At 51.8% G+C, this 25,716-nt stretch overlaps 1 protein-coding gene across 3 annotated transcripts in view; it reads right to left on the bottom strand.

Annotated features, from left to right (window-relative positions):
- RRBP1 (ribosome binding protein 1) overlaps positions 1–25,716 on the bottom strand; it is a 67,209-nt gene that overhangs the window by 14,117 nt on the left and 27,376 nt on the right. For all 3 annotated transcript variants that reach the window (XM_033094849.1, XM_033094847.1, XM_033094846.1), the window contains exons 3-8: positions 13,771–13,919; positions 12,338–12,460; positions 6,949–7,101; positions 5,998–6,116; positions 3,418–3,571; positions 1,469–1,607 (exon numbers count right to left, since the gene is read on the bottom strand). In XM_033094849.1, coding sequence (XP_032950740.1) covers positions 1,469–1,607; positions 3,418–3,571; positions 5,998–6,116; positions 6,949–7,101; positions 12,338–12,460; positions 13,771–13,919 — 837 coding nt within the window. The remainder of the gene's footprint in view (positions 1–1,468; positions 1,608–3,417; positions 3,572–5,997; positions 6,117–6,948; positions 7,102–12,337; positions 12,461–13,770; positions 13,920–25,716) is intronic.

Below are 25,716 nucleotides of genomic sequence, written 5' to 3' on the forward strand. Positions count from 1 at the left end.
CTCTTGATGACCTTAGGTAAGTCCTATGGCTGTGAATGTCAGCCACGTGTTTATGACTTTGCCAAGCCCCCCAGCCCTGGTCTCATCCCCAAACCCAGGCTCAGCTGCCTGCCACTTCCAAATGAAGCTCTGCTTAGGCAACTGGAAGCCAGGCCTCTTGACCTCCCCACCACGGCTTCTTGTGCCGCCACCTCTCATCCATCTTCGAGGCCTATGGATTCCCTACCACTGTCTGGGGAGTCCATTCCACCCCCTCACCAGTACCTCTGTGGTTGCCCTGACCCAGCCATTGCCTTTTGGCCTGAACAAGTGCCAGAGCCTCCTCCCTGGTCTCCTGAGCCACTCCTGCCCATGCTCCATTCTGCATCTAGCCTCAAAGCTTCCCGAAGTGAAACGGGATCATACCACTCCCTGCCCCAGTGACTCCAAGCATACCCATCACTGAACACATCACCCAAACTCCTCACAAAGACGGTCACCTGAGTCCTGCCCATCTGGCCCCACACTGGCCACTTGTCTTCTTGCTTCAGTCACACTCACTGACCTTCTGTTTCTCGTACAGGCCAAGTTCAAGTTCACTCCCATTTGTAGGGGTCCTGTGCTGGCCATTTCTCTCCCTTCCTGGTCTCTGTGAGGCTGGCCACACTTCCCATCATCCAGACCTCAGTTTAAACATCCCCTCTGCCATAGAGGCCTGACCCATTAGAGCAGGGGTCAGCAAACCAAGCGCAAGGGCCACCCATGGTTTTTTAATAAAGCTTTACTGGAACATAGCTAGGCCTATTTATATATTATGTGGGGCTCCTTCTGCACCATGGCAGCAGAACTCAGCAGTTGTAACAGCACCTGGCCCAAAAAACCAAAATATTTACTACCTGGCTCTTTATAGAAACAGCTGCCGGCCCTACTCTAGGTCACTTTGGGTATTTGAAGTCGGTAGAGCACAGGCTGTGTGGTCGCTGATGTGTGTCTAACTATGTCTCTCCTGCTAGAATGCTGCCCTGATGCCCACTGCTTCTCTCCTGCCACACCCCAGGTGCCCACAGCGGAGCTCGCCCATGGCAGTTGCTCAGGAAATACTGAGCAAGGTGAACAAGAAACCATGGAGCTGTCATCGATGTCATCTGTCTTCTCTCTCTAGGGGCTCTCGGTGCCCCAGACTTCGCCATTCTCTTCTGATTGTGAAGGTGACCTGTGAGCATAGAGGGACTACAGGCCCACTTTCCAAACCTGGCATCTTGGGCTAACTGAGCTGGGAGAGCCAAAACGGTCCAGAAGAAATCAGCCAAGAAGGCTAGCGACGAACTCAGGAGTGACCCGGCTCAGCCACAGGCATGGCTCCAGGTGGGGCTCCACAGCAAACAAGGGTGGTGGTGGCAGCACCATCGGCCCACCGTTCATGGCTTCTGGCCTCAGCACAGACCCTGCCACCCCGCCTGCAGCCTCTGAGCCAAGCCTCTGCCCTCACCAGCCAGCTGCTGCTGCTGCTCCTGGGCTTTCTCAGCATCTGCCCTCAGGCTGGCGTGGCTGGTCTGCGAGCGGCAGAGCTCCCGGCTGACCTCGTCCAGACGTTTCTGCAAGGCCTCCTCACTCTCCTTGTGAGACACCTGGGGAGCAGGCAGAGGAAAAATGGCCATAAAGATGGGGAGGGAGGCCAGATCCTCAGCTAACTCTCAGGTCACGCAGGACCACCTGCCACCCAACCCAGTGACTTCTATAAAACCCACCTGGATTTCTAAAGTCAAATTATCCACTGGAAAAAGCCAGGAGGCCATGCCCCGCAGCCGTTGAAGAGCTAGCTCAGGATAAAGGGGGCTGAGGTGAAGAAGGAGTCACAAAAAGGAAAAAGCCCCATTTTCACTGCAGTATGGCACAGAGAGATGTTTCCTACAACTTAAACCTCCAGTCCACCTTGGCTATTTTCTGAGTCGGCCCTTATACAGCTCACACTTATTGAGCTCTTTTTCTGTGCAAGGCACTGTTCTAGGCATTGTATATGTATGAGCAGGTTAATCGCCAGCCATCCCATGAGACAGGCACTACTGTCACACCCTTGTTACAGATGGGGAAACTGAGGCTCTGAAATCCTGCAGCAGACACCAGGGGCCTACTGTCAACACTACGCCCTCCCAGAATCTTTGGTGTCAGAGAGGAAAGAATGGACTCCTCTGTGTGGCCTCAAGCTGAGGATGAGTACCATGAGGCCTGAGAGGGCAGGAGATGCTCAAGGTCTGGGGCTCACTGATGCCAGCCAGGCCCAGACCTTGGCTCCAGCCTGGGTCCTTAGAAATGACACATGTAATGGTGCCACCTTGGGCACTAAAGTGGTGGCTCTAGCCCCAGAAGCATCAGCACCACCTGGGAGCCTTTAAAATGTAATCATGGCCAGGCCCAACCCTGTGGTTCTGATTTCATTAGTCTGAGTAGGCCTGCTTTACATGAAAATCAGTAAACACCAAATTACCCATCTCGAGTCCACCAAACCATCCAAACTGTGTTTATTTGTCTATATTCCTTATACAAACATCAGTCTTACAATTTTGTGTTTATCATTCTAGTCCCTTCCACAAGACAGCCCCATTACCCCATGTGCTACAGTCTAGCTTCAGTGACTGAGCAGGAAAAGGGCCCAAAGCCCTTTGGGACACCAGGATTTCCTTGTTATCCGGACAAGTTAAACACAAAGCAGGCATGATGTTACAGCTCCCCACACGCGGTCACCTTGCCCCAAAACAGGCTAGCTGGGGGGGGGGTCCAGAAGTCATCAAGCCAACAGGCAGCAAGGCACCTAGGCTGAGGGGGTACAGTGGATGGTGCCCAGTGCACTCTGGGGACAGGGGGACAATCTTCCTTCCTCTGGAGAAAGGGCATCTTCCTGGGAAAACAACAGCTTCCAAGCCACATGCAGAGGCTGAGAAGGAAGAACACCCACCCAGCCTTGAAGCCAGAGACTGCTAACGTTAGCCTGGCCGGCTATGGCTGGAGCTGTGGTACCAGAGGTGGTGGCGTGTGTGGGAGGACAAACAGCTCTGAGGCTAAACAACCCGGGGATTCGAATCCTGCCTCTGGGTGAACTTGGGATAGTTGCTCTCTGCACCTTGACTTCCCATATGAGTAAATTATAGATAGTAATAGAACCTACCTCAGAAGGTTACAATGAGAATTAGCTAAGCTAATGCTTGTGAAGTGCTCAGAACAATGTTTAGCACCACATAGAAAGCACTCACTTGATGCTAGCTAGCTAGCTATCACAATTATTCACGAGGCTAAGGCTGAGGGTTGCAGCTCTAGATCTGCTTGAATGTCCAGCTGTCGGCATGACTCAGTGTGGCCGGAAAAGCCCTGGCCTGTCCCTGCTACAGACAAGCTTGGTGAGCGGGGTGAAAAGGGCACTGAGGAGGCCACCACCCTACTCACCTGCAGCTGCAGGATCTGCTTCTCGAAGGCGGCTGCCTTGGCCTCCAGAGCCTTCCGCTGCTGCTCCTCCTGCCGTGAGGCGTCTGACTTTTCCAACAGCTCCTTACTGACCTTGCTGAGCTCTTGCCGGAGTTTGGCCAGCTCTGCATTCTGCCTGCAAGACAGTCACCAGCCCCCAACTGACAGACAGAAGAGGGCTGAGTCAGCTGCCACCAGTCCCAAAAGCTGCCCCCAAGTGACTGGGACCATCATCTGGGACTTCCCTCCAAGACACCACTTCTTTCGTAAGTAGCTGCCCAGGTCTTGGGAGTCTTTACCAAAGACCCTCTTGCATTATCAGCCATGTGAGGTTTTACTAGTTTGGTGTACGGACCGGAAAGAGCAAAGAGCACACTAAAATATCCCACGAGTGCCCCTCCAAGAAACAGCTAGAAATTCAGACCGAAAAAAAGGCAAAACATGCTTTTCCTCATTGCTAATCAAGGTCCAGACAAGCCCTGGGATGTGGGTTGCCAGGCCGAGTCCTCCAGCAGGGCGGGGGCAAGAGCCTGTTGGAGTCCATGTGCCCTACTTCACTGGTACCAAAAGCAGGAAGCTGAGGCACTTTACAAACCAGACCCTTCAACACTGCACAGAAACGGGGTCTCAGGACCCAGGCGAAATTCAGGAGGGCGGGAAGGAGACTTGATTGACAGGAAGAGGGGAAGCTCAACACCCACCAACACCCGCCTTTTCTACTGTGTTTCCCCGAAAATAAGACCTAGCCGGACAATCAGCTCTAATGCATCTTTTGGAGCAAACATTGACATAAGACCAGGTCTTACAGTAAAATAAGACCGGGTCATATATTAATGTTTGCTCCAAAAGACGCATTAGAGCTGATTGCCTGGCTAGGTCTTATTTTCGGGGACAAAGGTTAGTATGAGGAGGTAATCAGCATGCTGGCCTCCTTGACTAGCACAAACGATACCTCTTGAAGGCAGGACTGACCGATAGTCCAGCCAAGGGTCAGCACCAGACAAGACGAATGGGACAGGCAAGACTGTTCACAACCTGGGACGAAAGAAACCGAGCCAAGACCAGCTCTGGAAGGCTGCAGTGGGTGGGAGGGTGGGGGAACCTCTGGACTTGGGTTTCCTTATCTGCACCAGGGAGGCTGTCCCAAAACCCTCTGCAGGGCCATCAGCTCATGCTGTACACTACCAAGATTCAAGACTGGAGAGTTCACAGGAAAGGCCAGACTCCAGTGCCCTGAGGAGATGGGACGCTGGGTGGGCGGCCCCCTTGGGACTGATTTGCAGTTCTGGGAGAGGCCTGGGGACATCCGTATCACACAGGCAGAGCTTCCACAGACTGACGGAAGTCAGCAGCTACCACTGTGGGGTAACAAATCTTCATGCTTTGGAGCTTTCCCCAGGATGGAAGCTACAATGGATTCTATGTGACAGGGGAAACCAGAGTGTTCCTCTGTCCCCGTGTTCACCTTCTGCAGCCACAAACCTCCAACCAGCCGCCAGGATGCTGACAAAGACATGCGCACATGCACACCCAAAGGGGACCTCCAGGGAGAAGGGACTGGCCTGGGTGGCCTTCAGATGTCACTCTGTGCCAGGGAGGCCACCAGAAAAAAACAGAAATGAGGGTACCAACTTCCCTCCGTGGTCTAGCTCCTGGCCAGTGTTATCCCTCCCTGACTTCCAACTAAAGGACTAAAGGCGTTGGTGCTCTCGGCCTTAATTAGGTCTCCTCTGGACAAAAGGGGTGCCCTGGGATAACGCAGATCCCCAGAAAGTCTCTTCAGGATGCTTCAGGCCAAGAGAAGGCAGAGAAATGTCAATCAAAAGAAACCGCCGGGGTAGCTTCCTGTCGGGAGTGCAATGCTCAAACCACGGAATCAGAAGAATGCCCCGGTGTCCTCAACACAGGGAAGTTTCTGCTGCCCTTGGGGTCGGCCCACTCGATATGGACTTCCTAGCACTTCAGCTCCTGAGAGGCAATGCTGAGTCAAGAATGCTTAGTAGGCTGGGCTGCTATGCTGTACTTATCGCCAATGCATCAGAAGCAAATGTCCCTCCAGCACAGGGGATCCCTTCCCCAATGGAAAATGAAGGCGCTCAGGCCCACGGACGGTCCCTACACCACATCAAACTCTGATCTTGGACAATCCACTTGGCCTGATACTCTGGGCCACAATCAGGAGTTTTTAAAGCCTCACATTGGGGTGTTGTGAACACAGACGTGGAAAATGTATATGCTCATCCGGGAAAGCTGATACTAGCACCAGCCAGGACGTGACGGGCACCTGATCGTATGGGCACTGGCAGACAGGAGCTCACCCCACTCACCTGTGGTCTGACCATGGGAGAGGACGCTAGCTCAGGCACTCAGAACCAGACAAGAGATGGAGAGTCAGGATGGAGCCCCAAATGGGGAGGTACAGAAATGCACAGCCAGCCCCAGATCCAGTAAGAAACTAGAATGCACCCACCACAGCCTCAAGAGAGGCTCAGGGACCCTCCCAGGTTCCAGAGCCCCTGGGGATGTGCCATCGCAGAGTCTGACTGGGGGCACTGAGCTTACTTGCTCTCCACCTGGCTCGTAGCTTGGTTCAAAGCGTCCCTCAGGATGGAGTTCTCCTGTTGCAGACGGGCCAGCTGTGTGTTGGGGCCATTCTCCAGCTGTTCCTGAAGAGTCCGGATCTGAAAATCATTGATGGAGCATCAGAGTGTTGCTCGGCCTTACAGAGAGAGCTGACTTCTGGAGCAAGGTTAATGAGGTCACAGCCCATAGACAAAACCTCTGAGGGCTCCACCTCTCCACATGAGGTGGGGAAGGCCCCTAAGAACAAGGGGTCTGAAAAGTGCACAGCTCCAGCATCAGGGGCTTGGGGCCCAGAGTGAACTCTAGCCACATGCCTCTTCTCCTCGGCCTCCCAGCTGTGGCCTCCAGCCAGCCAAGCGCTCAGCCCAGAGCCGCAGACATGCTCCGAGCTCTCTGCCTGTGAGGTCACAGGGCTGACTGTTCTAAGACAGAGGACACGGCCATAGCCATGGCCACAATTACCCAGAGAAAGACTTGCTTCCCGCTCTCTGGTCTCCCGTGGCCCAACATGAGCAGAGTGCGGGTTTGAGCAGATGAGGCCTAGTGCTCTGACCACACATGCCAGGCTAGACAGGCCCTCCACCAGCCCTACTCTGGAGCTGTGTGGGTTTTAGGCCTTTTGCTTTATGCGATCCTCCCAACCTCAAGTAGGGAAGGCAGAGCCAGCATTGCTCTAGGATCACATGAAGGCTAAGAACTTGACCCTGGCCACTTAGGACCAGGCTTTTTTCAAAAAGCACTTTTTAAAATGTATTTTTACTTCTTCCTGGTTAGAAACATTAAACACACACAGTGGGCTGACTGCCACCATCTGACTAGATGAAACAGCTGCTTCCTCCAAAAACGAACCAGATTCTGCAGACCCTCCACAGGCCTCAGGCATCCAGCCCTCCCCGGTCTCCTGACCGTGCCCCTGCAGCCACTGCCCACCTTGCCCTGCAGCTGTTGCACTTCCTTCACGTGCTGCTGGTAGCTGGCCTGCATTCGGGCCTGCACTGCCGTGATCTCCTGCTCCCGGGCCACCAGCTGCTTTTTCACTTTGGCCTCCCCAGCTGCTGCCTTGGCCTTTTCTGCTGCCAGCTCCTGGGAGAAAGAAGAGGGCAGAGGGCCGGTTAGGCAGGCAGGGGCAGGAATTTATCAGATGGAAGCAATATCGTCAGAACCCAGAGTACCGGCTAGGGCTGAGAAGAGCTTGAGAGCAGAGCCACAAGATCCCTCCTCCTGAGTCCTCAGACAGCCTCACACCAGCCACAGCAGACAAAAGCAAGAGATGAGAGGTTCCCGGAAAGCCCTGCTGGCCTGACAGATGGAGCGCTGGATATCAAGTCTAGTCTACAGTGGAGGCAGTGGACATAGGCAGGAGCTGAGTAAACATGGCATTCTGTCCCCAGGCTCTCCGGGGACAATGGCTCAGCCCTGCTGGGATTACAACACCCCACTTGGCTTGGTCCCTCACATTCAGGCCCCAGAACGCCTATTTCTACTTGGAGCACCTTTGTCAGGACCAACAAGACGGCAAGCGTTGATGGCTGGTGTGGGGATAGATAGCTACCTGTCCCACTGCGGCTACGGGTCAGCCCCACTGCTGGAGGGCCTGGGTCTCCATGGGCTGCTGCTCAGTCCTCCACCCCAGCCCAGGGAATGTCTGCTCTAGGCAGTGTCGGATGCCACGATGAACACAGGATGCTGGGTCTGAGGACTCGGAGCCTCAGGCAGGGGCAGAGCACAGGGTGGGAAGGGCTGGCAGAGGGAGAGGGGTTTGCTGGATCTGTGTCATCTCAGAAGGAATGACAGTGGACAGAATCCTCAGGAAAGCAGGGGGTGACAGTGCAAGGAAGGGCTGATGTAATGGGCCCTAGGAAGGGGGTGCTCTGTCCACTGGGCCTCCAGCCAGAAATGGCAACTACTTGGTATGGGCCCAGCAAGCTTGGGTTTCTGCGGCCCAAGTGTCCCAGGAGATTCAAGGCCCTGTCCCTTCCCTATCCTGGGCAGTGAAGCAGAGAAGTAGAAAATCCTCTCCAAGCCAGGGGTGACAGGGAGACCCATCCCAAAGGGCCAGAGTGTCCCTCCTGCCTGAAATGGGAGAGAATTGGAGGTCAGAGGAGGGGCTGAGCAGATCAGGGTGGCCATTGGGTGCCAGGGCTACTATGTGCACCTGGCATTCCCTGGGACCACCTGGGATCCACTGGCCCTACTTTTCCGACACTCCTCCCATCTCCATCCAGAGTGAGAGCCCACAGGAACATGAAGTCCAGGCTCAGGAATGCTTCACTGATTATCTGCAGATCTGGGAGAGGAGGCTGACATTGTGTGCCTGCTCTGAGACAAGCAGGCGTCTCATTCAATTCTCTCAGTAAGATCAGGATCTTGATGCCTAGATTAAAGCTGAGCTCACCGAGCCTTGGGGAGGAGACATTGTTCCAGGCTGGGGAGCAAGCAGCCATAGTAGCAGAGGTGGGCTGGAACCCAGGACTGTGTGAGCCCACAAGGGTTCCATAAAGTGGGAGAAATGAGACACACATTCCTGTGGCTGGCCCAGAAACTTCTAAAGAAGCACGACAGGGATTCAAGGCTCCACCAGGCTTCCTCTAACATGCATGCCCCCACCAGCCCCACCAGCAAAATTCCACATACCAGCAATTGGAGGAGAGCTCTTTTCTTTGCTGGGTTTCCCAGACAAGAGCCCTTTAAAGTATAGGATCCAGGCTTGGAAGAAGAAACCAAAGCTCAGAGAGATCCTGGAGTGCCCACAGCTCCACCAGCAGCAGGTGGTACAGCCCCATGCAGGCTGTCCTCTGCCAGCAATGCTGGCCATGCCGGCCCAACACTCAGAGGCTGGCACTGCGCATCTTTCTGGGGCTAGCCTTCCCCACCCTGGGCAGATCTCATGCAGTTTTGGCCATCTACTTGGGCTCAGGGTGTAAAGGTCCCAGTATCTTGGGGACGGAGTCCCCCAGAAGGCTACCAGAAGTCACTGGGAGTTCCCTTCCTTTTGCCTCTGATTATTTTAAATGGTGAGAAAGGCCAGCTTGTCCTCAGGGTATTTGTTTAGGCTTCCTTTTCTAAGAGCTCAGATCCCAGGATTCCGCTTACGTGTTAAATTCTTAATTCAGTTTCAAGGGTCAGATTTATTTTCTTGAAAGGCATGCTTAGTGGTGGTGGGGACTGGAGCCCAGTTTTCTTTGATTGAGCTGGGGGAGGAGGCTTGGCAGCATCATAAGCACTGCTGGCTCAGAAATGGCACTCTGCTCACCAGACCGAGAGTGGGCCCTACTTGGTATGAGCTTCTGAGGAATAAACAGGAGGCAGGTCCTATCAAAAAGGCCTGCCACCAGAAGAGCTTCCACCCCACCCCTGGGACCACCATTGACTGCATGAAGTCAAAGCCTGATCTCCCAGGCGAGAGAGCACAGGATAGGGTCTAGTCCAGAGCTTCACCTCAGGACCGAAGCCCCTAACAGGACAGGGCAACTAATGCCTGAGAAGACAACAGCTGGAAAGATGGCTTTCCAGAAGGGCTACACCAGAGCCACGCGTGGGTCCCCAAATCCATGCACAGGGCCATGAAGACTCTCAGAAAGCCAGGACAAAGGTCTCGAGGTACCCAAGCTTGTTAACTCCTACAGCTGGTGCCTGGAATGGTTCTTGAGCACAACTCTGTTGGTACTTCACCCATTAGCAAGGTATGAATCTGTCATAAGAGAATCCACACTTTCTCTGGATCATGCCTTCAGCAGCAGACCACAAGAAAAACAATTCACCAAAACCCTCTCTTGCAACTATAAAAAGTTCTCTACAAGGACAAAGAAAACATGTATGTGGAGGGAACCAGATCCTATCCCTCTCACCAGCTCCTGTGGGGAATTAAATTAAGAGGACTTTCCACATTCTCAATAATTTAGTTTCTCATATAACTTTCCTGAACAGTGCTGGGCTAGGAGATATGTGTGTCAAGAATGAAGTCAACACATCAGTGCTGCTCAGAAACCTGATGTCCACTCGTTCCAGGAGCAGGAGAAAAGATGGTAATGCATAACCGTCAGAGGCATCGTCTCAGTCGTGTGCTGGCCTCGGACTTCAGCAGCCACTTGCTGACAAGAAACCTGCTAGGCTGAGCAATGATAACCTCTGTGCTGGGACAAGAAAATGGGGGCTCCAGAAAGCCTCCCAAGGGAGGGAAAGCAAACTGAACCTTCAAGGACAGAGACAAAATTTCCAGCCAACCAAGTAGCGAAGGGCATTTGAGCCCAACAAAAGAGCAGGAGGAGAGGCCCAGAGGAGGCGATGGAGGTGCAACACATCAGGGAGCAGATGGGGCTGGGAGACCAGAGGTGGTACTCAGGGTGTAGACTTGGGTCTAAAGACTAGGAGAGCCACTGGCAGAGCTTAAAGAGGGCCTCCCAGGACCAGATCAGCACTCGAGAGCCCAAAAGGACCTGCTGGGGCTGCCAGGAGGAGGATGCGGTTAGGAGAGGGAGGGCCTTGGCTGGACGCTCTGTAAGACATCTCCTCATCTGGGAGCCAAGCCGTGGAACCCTGGAGGGCAAGATGAGAAATGAAAAACCACGGGCCACACCCCTGTGTATCTCACAGCCCCCTGCAGCTGACAGCCAGGTACAAGTCTACTAAGGGAGGGCTGGAAATGCATCTGGACCCTGAGAGGGTGTCTGTGGACTAGCAGACATTGTGGTTTTGAAAATCTCATTAAATGGCCACCACTGAGGGAGAGGAGTAAGTGTCCAGCACAAGGGGCAGTGTCTAAAGGGCCTCCTTCTGCAGGTTGCACTCTTCCCTCACATCTGCTGCCTTGCCCAGGGTAGCCAGACACCAGCAATGGGGAAGAGACGAGCCAGCGTATCCATCACAAGTTATACCAACTCACTAATCACACTTGCAGGCCATCCTAACTAAATTCAAGGGGGCAGGCACAGGAACTAGCCAAGGCAACCATATGGCCAGGCAGCCGTGGATATACTCACTCCTGTGTCCTCTGACTTGAACTTTATTTTGGGGGTCAAACATTTCCACCAGCATTTCTCAGCTTGTCCAGAAAGAGGGTATGGAAGAATGGCTTCCTGAGACCACAGAAAGTGGTCTTAACCAGTGCCATGTTGGTTGGCTAGCTCTCTGACTTGTAGCACTGCCCCGCTGGCCCACTTCTGTGGTGTAAATGCTTCTGGCCTAGGGCACACTTCCAGCTGAGGCAGGAAGAAACATGTGCACTCAGCCCTTGGGAGCAGGTAAGTGGCTCCAGTCACCCTGCGTTTCACCAACAACCCAAAATGGGCTCGTGTGAAGGCTTTGTGTGCACAGTCTTGAGAGAGACAGTGAGCAGCCCCAACCCTGGCAGTAACTATCAAGCTTTAGGGAAGGTCACAGAGACTTGCTGTTTTCTTTTCTTCTCCTGGGCAGAGCATTAACCAAGAGCAACCAGCCAAAGACTCGTCTTCTGCTCCTGTGTCCCCCACCAACTGAGCTTTCCCATTTGGCTGGGAGCTGCATCCCTCCAACTTAGGACAGAAACTCAGACTGCATCTTCTCGAATGAGCAGATGGAGATGCCCAGAGGAAGGGCTGCAGCCCAGACAGTTTGAGGCATTCCAAGGCCCAGGACAGCCCCTTGCACCTGCTGCACTGATGGAGGAGACAGGTAAGCGGGGAGAGAGCTAAAGCAACACTCAGCATTTTGCTGGAAAAACCCAGCCCGTGGAGCTGGGGCACCAGGACTTGCTCCTCAGGAGAAGCGAGAAACCCCCGTGAGTTCTGGCAGGGGGAGAGCGGCCCCTCGTGCATGATTCCTGACTCATCCAAGTGTTCTTCAATGAGTACAAACATTACACACCAAGCCATCAGCTGACACAAGGAGCCAGGCTGTCCCTGCAGGATCGCTCCACAGACCAGAAAAAGGAGAGAAATAACGGTTCCCCCTTCCCCCACCGCCACGAGTTTTTGCTCTAATTCTCAAGCAAACAATCATCGATCAACTCTGCCCATCCTCCTTCCAGGGCATATACCCTAAAACGACGGCCCTTCACCATAGGACTGGCCAGTGAAGTTCCAGTCCACCCCCTCACACACCAAGTGCCCTAGGCCCTGCTCTCCTCGTCCTGAGAACGGAGCCACCACCCCACAGAGCTCTACGGGGCAGCACAGGCTGGCGGCAGGCTTCACACAGTCGCAGTGCGCCTTGGTTTGAGGGGCGGTTCCACTCGGCAGGCCCAAGCGAGGAGCCGCGCGACAGGGAGGCTGACTGTACGAGGCAGGGGCAGCGCTGGCCACAGCCCCGGGCTGCTCAGCACAGGGCGTACGGCTGGCTGTACCTTGTTGAGCTCCCTCAGTTTGCTCTTGGCGACGGCCGCGTCTTCCTGCTCTGTGGCCAGCAGCTTTTCTTTCTCTTCCAGCTGGCGCTTCAGAATCACCACAGGGTCACCCTTCTGAGTGGCCTAAAAATGCCCACAGAGCCACATTAATAGGAGAGAGACAGACACTGGGTTCGTACCCCCAATCCAGCAATCAGACCCTGGCCCGTGACAAGCCTGATGAAGTGGAAGCAAGTGCTCTAAGATGAGCGAGTTGCATCCCGACTCCAGATACTTCTGGGGAGAAAGTCCTCCTGCCTCAGCCGCCCAGTCCTGTAGGGCATCCAGGCCTGTGTGCCTAGGAGCTGGCTACAGAAGTGTCGGATCTCTGGGGTAGTTATTAGGAGCATGGAGTTTCCCACTAGCTCGCATCGATGGTGGCTAGGGCCTCCTCCTGCCCCACTATGGGGCAGGTGACCATTGTTTCTGGCTCACTGCCCACCCTTTAGACACAGTGTGCAGCCCACAGCCTACCGGCTGAAGCATGGAGGCCGTGGGAGGGGAGAAGTACGTTGGGGACAGCAGCCTGATCTGAGTCTGGGCCTCTCTCCTTGAAGGAGTGGGCATCTTGACCTCCTGCAGCCACTCACACCCCGGAGACCTGCCTCCACCCTCCATGATCACAGAGCGAGAAGCTCCCTGCGACTGACTGACATGTCACAGCTCAGCAAGAGCCAGGAGTGGAGTGACTCCGGCTGGCCTCAGGGCGTGGGCCACTGCCTGCCTCTCAGGACACCCCCAACGTCTCTAACCACTAAGTTGCTACAAAATTCTGCAGCAAAATTACCTGGAATTCCAACTCTGATGAAGGAATAAACATATGTCATGCAGCACTTCCTGGGGGCAGCTCATTCGTCAAAGTACCAGAGGGTGGTGCCAGCCCCTGAACCGGCCCCCGAATAGGAGGGAAATCAGAGAAAGGGGCTTCTGGGCCCATCACAGGGCTCCCTCACTCACAGAATGTACCTACACACCTTCCTTCCTGCACCCAGAGCCCTGGCCACAAACCAGTTGGGCCCCATCTCCTGTGTTCCACTCCCAGGCCCCCTGCAACTCAGAGCTCTGCCCTGGTTCTTAACCTCCATCATGCTTCAGTGGCCCAGCAATGGCTGGGCTGTGGCAGAAGCCAAAGCATTTGCAGGGTGATTCATGTAGCCTCTGCTTGGGAAAGGACGGTAGGGTTCTGCTGAGAAAGGTAAGCAGAGGCTATTTCAGGAACACTGTACAGCTGGGCAAGCTGGGAGTAGCCAACATGGCCGGCATCACCTAGCGGAGGCTGGGACCCCCCCAGGTGACCACTGCAACTCACCAGCCTGAGAGGGATGGCGGAAGGGCAAAGCCACCCGGGCAAGATGCAGCAACCAATGAACGTGGCCTGGGAAGGGTGGGCCTACCTTATGCCAGGTGTCCTGAATGACACCAGCTTTCTCAGATAGGATCTCAATGAGCCGCTGGGCCTCGCCCTCATTGAACACCATGCTTCCGACTGTGGAGACCAGCGTCTTGTAAGGGAGGTAGAGAGGGCTGTCTGAGTCCTGGGGCCCTGTACACAGAGAGAAGGAAAGAGCATAGGTATCTTACACTCAGATACCAGGACCAAGCCCATCACACCCCAAAGCAGCAGGGGCCAGTCAGAGGCAAGGACTCTGTCCAGCTGCCTGGGATATGCTCCTTGACAACAAACTCACTGTAAGTTGAAAAGCTCCTAAGTTGAAAACGCATGTAATACACCTAAGCTACCAAACATTATAGCTTAGCCTCGCCTACCTTAAACATGCTCAGAACACTTACATGAGCCTATACATAGTTGGGCCAAGTCACCAAACACAAAGCCTACTTCATAAAAAGTGTTGAGTATTCATGCAATTTACGAGTATCACTTTCACCTGATGGCTGGAACCATCATTAGTCAAGGACAATCTATACTGGCAAATGGACTAAACTGAGGGCGCTGCCCGACACTCCTGACAGCCCAAAGGCAGCTGAGGGGCAAGGTCCCCAAGTAAAGAAAGGCGGAGTTTTTCTAAGTTGGGGGAGATGTCCACCCCCCTCCGCCGCCTCCCGGATTTTATCTTCTAAATGAGCAGAATTAAGCAAGGTATATCTTTCCCAAAAGTGTTTTTTTTCCCCTCTTCCTTTTTCCAGCGAACAGCCCAGCAAGGTTCACCCCGCTGGCATGATCAAGCCCTATGGCCCTACAGGTCCTGACTGACCAGCACGCCTGCCATTCCCCACAAACACAGGTGCCGACAGCCGCACTCCCACGGTCATGGGAGAAGCATGGAAAGCAAAAGGCCCACGTCTCCAGGACTGCTTCTCTGTAGCTCCAGGAAAAAGGAGGCTGCTTCCCACACATGAAGGTTCAAACACTATTTCCAGCTCTCCCTGGAAGAAGCTTAAGTAGGTGTTAGGAGAGGGAAGGTTAGGCTGGGTTCTTTCAGAACACGCCTGCCCACTCAGTCCATTACTGACTTCTGGAGGACATAGAGCCATTTGCCAACAACCGTCACTTCCGAAACACTCCTGATATCACACCCCCCACCCCTCAAAGCTTTTGTTCTCATCACAGCTCTCAAGGCAAGAAAGGGTGAACTGAGGGGGCAGCCGGTTAGCTCAGTTGGTTAGAGCACGGTGCTCTTAACAAGGTTGCCGGTTCGATCCCCACATGGGCCACTGTGATCTGCGCCCTCCACAACTTCACTGAAACAACTACTTGACTTGAAGCTGATGGGTCCTGGAAAAACACATTTGGAATAAATTTTGAAGGAAGGAAGGAAGGAAGGAAGGAACGAAGGAAGGGTGAACTACGATGCTGCATCTGGTAGGAGCCCTGCCAGAAATGCCTGGACAATTCCTTAGGTTAAGGCCCAAATCTGCCCCACAGGTGAATGACAGGGCCAAAAATGAGATGAATCCAAGAAAACAGGCCCACTGGCCTGCAGCGGCCCCTTCAGCTAAGCCCACCTCACTGAGGACCATGAATAGGGAAGGTTTCCATAGCAACCCTAAATTCCCTGGCCTGTCAAAATATTCTCACATACTAGTCACAGTATTTTCATCACAAGTCAAAGCATTTAGCATGATACCTTAATAAGGGGAATGTGGAACTTGGGCGAGCTGGTTGTTGTGAGCCCCTTCATTTTAGAACTTCTTACCTCAGGTAAGAACCACTCTTACCTCGAGTGAAGCTTGAGATTAAAAATAACCATGTTGACATTAAAGGGCTAAGAGCTCAAGGATGCCACGGAAAGGGACATAAAGGGAAGGGAGAGCATATCCCCTTTAGCCTTCTGTCTTTTCATTGAAATATATATAAAATATAATTTTAATGGTAAACTTATGCACATTAGAAAAAAATCTGAGTACAGCTAAGCCAAAAAGAAATGTAAAAACCACTTTCTAGTTCACTATCAGGAGAAAATCCAACTGTTAGCATTTTGGTTTATGGGCTTCCTGCTTTCCTCCCTCAGCCCGTAGTCAGATGTTTATGCCAGTGTTTTCCAGAAAAAGGAGGACCATTTGTTTCAAAGACACCACTGGGGTTAGATTGGACAGGACACCCTCTCTGAAGCTGATCACTGCACAGACAACTTCCTGACCTCCCTCTGAAAGGTCTATTCTTGCACAGTCCAATATGCTGGCCTCCAGCCATGCGGGGCTACTGGGCACCTAAAACGTGGCGAGTGTGAATGAAGTGTGATACTGGTGGGAGTATACCCTGGATTTCAAAGACCTTGTATGAAAAAAAAAGTAAACTATAATAGTTTTTCTAATAGATTGTATTTTAAAGTAATATTTTTGGTAAATTGAGTCAAAATATATCATTAAAATGAATTCCATTTGTTTCCTGTTTGCCTCTTTAAATGTGGCTACTAGGAAGGTTTAAATTCCATACATGGGGCTCACACTGTGTTTCTACGGGACAGGCTAGTCTGCTCCTCTCCAGCCCTGGGGACCCCCACAGCACTCCCTGCTGAAGTCCTGGCAGCTCCCATCCCTGCAGAAGCCTCGCAGTGACGGCGAGTTCGGGCCTCTCTTGAAGACCATCCTTCTAGGCCCCCAAGGCTGCTACTGCGCTGCCAAAGTGGGGGGCGGAGGGGGAGATTCTGGATAATGCGATCACACTGCGCGATGAAATGTCACTCCTTTCCCAGGTGCCGTACCTGTGGTCTCGACCAAGGCGCATTCCTTCCTGAAGGCTACGGAGAAATGCAGCGGCAAGACGCCCTGTCTACAAAACGTTTCTGAACGGATTCGGTGAGTGTCATTCTAAATACATCTTTAATGAAACTTTATAATTGTATTAAATTTTATTAGGCATCTTAATGAACAAATAATAACTTGTAACAAGTGGAAAAATCCAAAGCTATGCACAACAAAATTTAATTCTCCCCTGCCCATTTCCCCCTTCACAGAAACTTCCACAACCTTCTCCATCCTCGTACAAATACTATCTTTTACATTATTTTTAGAAAACCATAAATTTATATTTTTTTCATTAAGTCTTTTAGGTAAGAATGGTGCCGTCTCTATTCTCCCCCAAATCAGGGAAGAAAAACTGAAATAAAAAAGAAAAGGCCTTCAAGTAGGAACCAGGACTTCGGGACTTCTGCAGGGGTCACGTTTACTTCCAGGTTTTAAGATCTCCTCGCCACAGCAGCGGCACTAAGCACACCTTAATGAGGCACCAGTTACTGGGAGACAGGCACGCTGCCTGACTCATCAACAAGCAGCATACTAACGGAGCTAATACGTGCCAGCACCCCACACGTCTCCAACAAATACTTGGAAGACTAGAAATAATCCTTGGTATTGTGAAATCTTAAGGCATTAAAATAAATTTGTCAAAGATTCAACATCTAATCTATTAAACCAGAGACTTCATAAAAACCATGAGGCAGTGAAATCTAGTGAGATCAGCTCACTGAGGGCCTGTTCCTGCAGCCAATGTTTTGCCCACCTTGAGTCTGAAATACCAGGAACAAGCAGGGAGGCCTGGGGTATGAATAAGGCAAAAAGAGAGTGAAGACTAGAGAGGCAGGGCCAGCATCCCACTGCTCTGGAGTAATCCAGTCCCCTATCCAGCAGGAGTACTGCAACCACCCCCAGGGGCCAGGCCTGGGCTCAGGGTAACCCTCTTATGAATGGGTTGGCCTTGGGCATGCTCCTTCACCTGCAGGTGACAGCCTCCATGGAGTCTGGGCCAGAAGCCTCAAAGCTGCAGAGCTGCTGAGGAGAGTCAGACATGAGATTTTTATGTGCCATCTCCTGACCGGTAGTGCTGACAGCTAACTCAAGAAAAAACAGATAAATAAAACCATTGTGGGGCTGAACAAACACATTCATGGGCCAGAACCAGCCTGCAGGTCACCCCTGCCCTTGGGCAATGGGGCACCATGGTCAGAAAAGGGCCCATGGTAGCGTAGGCTCAAATTCCAGCTTAGCTCCTTCCCACTTGCTTGTCCTTGGGCAAGAGGCTTCATCTCCCTTGGCCTGTTTCCTCACATATGAAATAGGGGTAATAATCGTTCCTCCCTCACAGCCTCACAGCAATGTGCTTGAACAATGCCTGGCACAGGGTAAAGCACTGCAGAGTCCATCCACAGGGCCACCTTCAAGATCCAGTCACTGGCGAATTGCAGAGCCTGAGAGCCTCCCTAGGAAGGAGCACATTGGGGGGGGGGGGATGCTCTGGGCTCCGCAGTCCAGCACTTTCCAGAGAGCGCACAGGAAGGAGCGCGCAGGCGCTGAAGCAACGCTGTCCTTTCTCCTACCCCCACCGACAGAATGGACATAGCACCACAGCCCGTGGACCCTCTGGCTCCTGCCTCACACCACTGTCCTCACTCAGGAGGTTCACGGGGTAACACGTGCAGAAAGCAGGGAGCCCTCTGCCTCCCTGGGCTCTCAGCCAAGAAACACACAGCCCTGATAATGCGTATTACACCTCAAATTCCAAAACTACACTCCCTTTTGCAATCACGCTGGGAGGCTTAATCACCTAAAATTAAACTTATCTTCCCAAAAAAAGGCACTCTGGAGCCTCTCTCACTGTCAACTGGGATCCTTTGGAGAGAATTTTCTTTTCATTTGCATAATTACCAATATCCCCAAGGCCAGGTCCCAGCCAAAGGGGACCTCATGGGGCTCCACAGCCCAGCAGTTTCCGCTTCAGCCCCTCCAGTGGCCGGTTATAGAACACGCATGCCCTGCTCATGCTGGCTTACTCAACCAACGGGGGGACGTGGGCACCACTCAGGGAACTGCCTCCGGAGCTCCAGGCAGCTGGTGATCAGTGGGAAGGATCAGCCCTGCGGTGGGCTGTCAAAAGGCTCCAGCTCTCATTGCAGATGCCAGGCAGCCCTGCCCAGGGCGGGCAGGTCCAGCTGGTCTCCAGACACAAAGCATGGACCTACTGTGCACCTGAAAGTCTGCAAAAGGCTGGCCTTGGAAAGGTAAGTTAGAGGTAGAAGTGCCAGCTAAGACAGGCAGAGGACACAGGACACATGGCAATCACACAGCAGAGCCACACAAAGGGAACCTGGGGACTGTGCGCTTTACCATGGAAGCAACTATGGCAGCAACACCAGGAAGGCTTTGAAACGGGATGCCTGAGCCAACACTACTGTAGTGAGTAAGGAGAAGGCGAAGGCTGCGGCTTCATGAAGGGGAGCAGCACATGACAGGCGCTGGAGGCCTGCAAGGCACCTCGCTAGTCAGAGGTAGTGAAGGGAGGTCAGAGCAGGTCCAAGTCTTCACAGGCCCCAGGAATCTAGATTTTACTCCACAGACAAGGAGCAAGGCCTAGAAAGGAGCAAGGTTTGCGTTTGGGAAAAATTATTTCAGGACACCCAGCGGGACAAGGCTGGAGGCAGGCAGATCAGGGAAGAACCCCAGGTGACAAGCCAGGAACACTGAAAAGGAACCTGCCACAAGGGTGTGCTCTTGGGGGGTGGGGAAGAACACCCATGGCAAAGACACTGTCTTTCTCAGGGAATGTCTGGACCAGTCTGAAGGCCTCAGACACACACTTGCAGGCTCAATGGCTGCTGCCTCTAGACCTTGCACAGGGGCCACCTCGATATTGTAGGTCAGGGGACCCTGCACGGCTTCCCCCAACATAAAGACCCCAACTTCAGAGTGCCTTCCAGCCTCTGACATCCCCAGTCACCTGAGCCAAACTCTCATCACCCAGGACCCCAGAAAGGGTTCCCCTGCACCACCTTGAAGTCCAGTACTTCACAAGCAATCATCTCGTTTAGAGACAGAAGATAAGCTCCTGACTCCTCCTGACCCCAAGTCTAGAGGGTGTCCCCCTGAATCAGAGAACCGGCAGGTGCACCCGTCTCTAGGAACAAGGGACTCAGGCCAGCATCACTGCTGGGCTCCCCACTTAGTGGCATTTTGTGGGCAGCAGCCGGGAAGGGTCCTCCTGGGCAAGGACCCTTATGAGGCTCTTGATGAAAGATCCACCAAATTCACCAATGGCGGCAGCTACAGGCGCTGCCATCCTCATCGCTGCTCATCTGCACCACAGTGGAGGCAGGCCCTGGGCAGCACACACACAGCAGACTCTAAGCCCAGCACTGCCCAAGGGCTGGTCTGCCCTCCTGACCAGACACAGGCCCAGGAGGAGCAGCTTCACTTGACCCGACTGCCAGACACTAACATTTGGCAGTTTACGTGCACTGGAGTGAAGTACAAAATAATGTCAACAGTAACCCTATTTGGGGTCTTTGACTCAGGCCTTTTCCTTTGGTTGGAGAAAAATGTAATCTGGTAACCAACTGGGAGATTGTACTATTAATGATGTCTAATGAAATTTCTTTTTTAAATCCTATAGATTGCATGGCTTTACTCTCATTATACTTTTGTTTTTCCCCCCAATTTCTAAAAAAATCAATTTTATATCTGAAAACAAAAAACACATCATAGTGTTTCTAAAATAAAGGCAACTCCCAGAGGACCTCTGGGCAAGATCCTTCCTTGGGCTTCCTCAGGCATGCAGGCTGGTCCAAGGAGAGCAGGCCTGAAATGACAATCAAGATTTTACTTAACACCTGTAGGAAAGACAAAGGATGTACAATCGTAAGCTTCCTGATCACAGCCGCTGGGGACAGCAACTGGAGTCCCAGCGCTGCCATGTTTTAAGATGACTGGAGAGTTCTGGAAGAACATCACCCGCAGGTTCTCTAAGACGTGGCAGTCCCACGCTGATACTTGGCTTACTTCCCTAGGGGATGTTTTTGTTCTTTTAAAAAAGAAGAAAAGAAAACGTTGGGTTTGAAGAACTTAACACAGAAAGTGAGTAAAGTCTCAAACGTCCCGCAGAGATTCTTCCTTCAGAGCTTCAGACCCTGAGAAACTGAGTTAAGTTCAAAAGAAAGAACATCAAACTTACTCTCAATACAACCTGTCTGTGCCTCAACACTATAAGGGGGGGGCTGCAGATAAGAGACCCAGGCTCAGGCTATGGTCCCTGCCCTGCCATTTGCTGGCCTTGTGATTTCTGGGAGGTCTCAAAACAGAGCTCAGCTTTGGTTTCTGCTTTTGTGTAACAGGTAAAAGCACAAATGCACCTTACAGAATGTTTAGGGAATAAATGCGTGGAGACGGGCTTCAGGAAGCACGCACCTAACTAACTCCTGAGGCATCTGCTTCAGGAGAGCAGTGGGGTCACATTCACGGTGGTGATCCAGCCCTGGCCTCAGACACAGGAAGTCCACAGCACAAAGGACAGCATGGGGGGACGGAGGGATGGAGTAGGAGGAAGGAAGGGGTAGTGTTATTTGAACATGAGGCCCCTGCTAAGCTACAGACACCTTGAATAAAGCTTTCCTGGTAGGTCTAAAAAATTTTCCCCATCTTCCCTGACCTCTGGTGACCCTACCCCATCCATTAGGTTATGCAACGTGATCTTATTGCATTTCCACCTGCTCTGGCAGAGGTAGAAGTGGCCTGGCAGGGCCTCTCACAACATGGAGCTGCCAGGCACCCCAGGACACTGCCAGGTTCACAGATACAGCACCCACCATACCTTTCCATTTTAGCTCAGTCTGTTACCATTTACTCAGTGCCCAGGGCTGGGACAGGCCTAAGAAGAACTGGCCACTTTCTTTCCTCACCCTGGCCCTTCCAAAGGAACAAGGACTTCTTTCTGCTGCTCAGAGGATGCTCAGCGGACCTCTGGTCAGGGCAGGATCACCTCACAGCACTTGAAAGGGTAGAAGTTCCACTTGGTACAATGAGGGCCTATTTATTTGACGCAGACAAATAATGGAGTTTTTGTTTCTTTTCAATTAAAAAAATACATGTTACAAAAAAACTGGGAAATACAGAAGGATGAAAAGAAAATGTTAAGATTTACCCATAGTCCTGTCCCCCAAAGATGGCCTCTTTCTCCCACATGGGTGGTGTGTTTATCTGACAACACAGTCATCATGGGGTTGTAAACACCTGTGTGCCCTAGAGAGTATCTAGGCTCTCCTGGGCCCTGTCCTGATGGCCTTCTGGGCCCAGAGTAAATGGCCCCCACCTACAGATGGGGGGAGTCGGGAATAAAGCCAGCCTACTCTCCAAGAGAGGAGGGCCATGCCCAGGGTGCCCACCTGGCTTCAGCCTTGCTCAGCTGCTATATCACACAAACCAAGCTCCAGCAGAAACCCAGCGTTCTAGATCTCATCTGAAGGTGGAATTTCCAAAATATGCATCCTGTACTTCCTTATTCTAAGTCTTTGGTTTATCTGGGGCCCAAACCCACATTGTGCTAATCTGGGCTCACTTCCAGGTCACACCCATCAGCACACGCTAGGCGCAGGGGAAGCAGGCCAGCATAATTACGCAGGCAAAGACTAAGTCTGAAGACAGAAACAGATTTTTAAAAAACCACCACCACCACATATACGCGTACACACACTTCCTGTGAAAGAAACGTGGCTTTCCTAATAAACTCTGTGCACAAGTGCCGAGGTACTATCAGAGAATGATCCAGCAGAGGCCTACACAGCTCTGCAAACACTCGGAAGATTTAGCTCTGGAAAATTTCCACTTCTCTATGGTTGCATGAGTTCCCTCTTCTGCAAACATTGAGACAAGAATCCGTGCTTTTTCAAAGAGAAAAAGCAAGTGTTTTCTCTTTGTTACAAACCTGAGTTTACGATGCTGCCCTGAAAATATCACCATTTCCACAGCACCATGTGAGCGGTAAAGTCAAAAAGAGGATGCTGGAAACTCATGTCGGCCTCTCTCACTCTGGGACAATGGTAAGTCGTGAAATGTTTTCGGAGAGTGATGCAGTACTGTCTTCCTAAATTAAAAATGTAACTTTTGACTTAGCAGTATCTAGGAACTTACTTCCTAGAGATACTCACATGACAATATATATATATACATCACTGCATTAATTTTAGCAGCAAAAAAAACTGCACATTACTTAATGTCATTTAAATAAATTATGATACATTCATGCTATGGAATATGACGCAGCTGAAAGCGGCGGGCCTGTAGGAGCCACATGGAAAGAAGTCGCCAGGACACTCATGAGTAAAGAAGGCCAGTCCTCAAGCTGTGTGAGCTGCAGCCCCACGCGTGCATCGGGTGTGATGAGCAGAGCATCCCCGTGGCTCCCTCTGGAAGCCGGTGGTGAATGGGATGCAGTGGAAAGGAAGACTTTCCATTTTCACCTTCCAAGCTTCTATACTGCTTGAATTTTGTTTGCTGAAAGCACATATTTATATAATAAACTTTAAAAAGCAAGGATTAGGAAGGCAGGTGTTCACTGTCAAATCTGGCTACAGACAAGTGGTAAAAGCTGTCACATGGCCTTCATTTGCTCTTGTAGGAAAATCAGATCAGAAGTTCTGGAACAGTTCCAAGCCGGACCTGCAGAAGTATGTTCTATGCCCGCCTCCACACATGCCAGTGTTCCTCTGGGGCACCTGTCAGCGAGGGCCCTGCTGGGCCAACCCCATGATGACCAAGGAAGCAACCCCATCTCGGGTGGGCCGCAACTCCACGGTGGGTTTTGTCACTGATGTGTCACATGTCATGGCAAGCTATAGCTTCCATGACCTCATTCGTCACTTCTCCTACGATATGGAGGACAACAGGGAGCTCACCCCCACACCATCCAGGACACAGGCAGAAGACAGAACAGGGCAGGGAGGCGCCAACGCAAGGCTGCAAAGATGTATTCGTTTTCACAGGGCCACCTGCAAAGTGACCCAAGAGGCCACCTCCCTGCCAATCCCTCCTGTTCAGAGCAGCGCTGTCCAGCAGAACTTACTGTGCTGCTGGAGATGTTGTCCTTCATCTGCACTGTCCAAAAGGGCAGCCACTGGCCACATGTGAGTACCGCTGAGCACCTGTGACTAGTGTGACTGAATCTTTCATCTTATTGACTTTTAATTGACTTGAATGCTAACTTATATGGCCCCATGTGACCAGCAGCTCTCGTACTGGACAGCACAGCCCTGGACTCTAGCTCTCTGGTACCCAGGGTCTAAACTTCATGGTCCTGGAGCTCTCCCACCCGAGTCAAGGTGTCCTCAATTCAAAGGAGGAACTCACTTCCTGGCCTCACCAATGATCTGGAACCTACTTCCCTAGTACCTCCCCACAGTCCTCAGGCCCCCAAAGCTACTCACATCTCCAAGTCCCCCGTTTCTGGATGCCCAGGGCCAGCCAGACGAACCAGAGTTGTGCCCACAGTTCCCTCAAGTTGGGCACACACAGCCCCAGAGAAGCTAGGGGTGGACAGGCCCTGGACAGACACAGAGAAGCTAAGCTCAATGCCGGCTGGCAGGCAAGGAGGTCAAGGACAGGCAAGTGGAGCTGACCACAGCCTCACGGGACGTAAGGTGCAACTGCATGGAAAGAACGTGGCCTGCTTCTCACTTAGAAACATGGTCATAGCTAAAAATGAGTCCGATTAATTCTGGAACACTAAACTCCACATAGAAGAGGTAATCGCAAGAGAAGTGTGAGCCCCATTCCATAAGCAACTGGGAAAACCCATGATTTCATGAACTTCACAAAGTTGGGGGTGGGAGCGGCCGCATCCACCGCAGAGGGCCCTAAAGATGGCTTTACACAAAAACCTCGGGAAAACGGGGCTGACATCACACAGTGCACATTCAAGAAATAAAAAATAAAGTACAAGAAAAGATTTCCCCCATATGTTCAGACTCTCAGACACCCTAAAGAATAAAGAAATTCACCTTTCAGGCATCGTATCAGCTGCACATATTGCCCCTTGTGGCTGTTTTCATTTTGGTCCTGACTGTCCCACATGGCTATTTATGTGGCCAAGAACCCAATATTGGCTTTTGTGATTCTCTCCTTGCAGCTTTGGAGTGACAACCTCTGCCACCTGAGCTGATCAATATTAATTTCGGTTGTCTTTTATGTTTTCTAGGGTTTGATTTCTTTTTAAATTAAATCTAATTCATCCACACCTCACATTTTTACAGGGGTATATGCAGACTCTTCCAAATCTTGAACAGGCTGCCCAGTATCATTGCCTGAACAGTTCTCCTTCCCTCTGAAATGATGCTCCCTCCCCTCATTGAAGTTCTGAGGGATGACACCATCTGTTTTAGGACCATTCTGTTCTCTGACCTGGCTAGCCTTGGGCCAGCACCCTACTTGTAATTACAGTAGTTCACACATCAGACAGAACTGGCCTTCCAAAAGCCACTTAAAACTCTATCCAACATTCTTATATATATTTCTCCTTCCAGATGGAACTTTTATAATAGTTTTGTCAAGTTAAGGGTGGTGGCGGGGGAGGGGGGAAGAAGGAGTCCAACTGAAATTTTGGCTGGAATAATAATAAACCACTAAGTGAACTTGTGAATAACTATCATTTTATCCATAGTATTTAAACTTTCTTATCCTGGACCACGGTATTTCTTTCCTCTGATCAAATTTTCCCTTATGCCATCTCAGCTGAGCTGCTGTGTGGGTTCACACAGGCATAGTTAGATCTTCCTTCTAACAAGGTTCTCTATTACCTGTAAATTAGGACCATGTGCCTTCCTTTTGATATCAGCACATTTGTTTCATGCCTTATCTCAGAGGTCTAAAGCCGCTGCATGGTAATGATGGCCACTGGACACACCTGATGGGGGAGAGCCAGGAAACAGACCAGTTCTCAGTCCCATCCCTGTCTTCCAGTCTCAAATGTTCTTGTCCCTGGATCAGGTGGAACATTACGTTAAAGTCAGGGCAGTGTGGCCTCCCTCCAGCCTGTGCAGGCAGGGCTGAGGCTAAGTGGTTGGGTTTTCAAAGTTCATGAGAGGTTGACTTAAGTGGGGCCAGGTGGCTGGTACCTGACCCTC

The sequence above is a fragment of the Rhinolophus ferrumequinum genome, chromosome 23 (assembly GCF_004115265.2).
Source record: "Rhinolophus ferrumequinum isolate MPI-CBG mRhiFer1 chromosome 23, mRhiFer1_v1.p, whole genome shotgun sequence".
Taxonomy (NCBI): Eukaryota; Metazoa; Chordata; class Mammalia; order Chiroptera; family Rhinolophidae; genus Rhinolophus; species Rhinolophus ferrumequinum.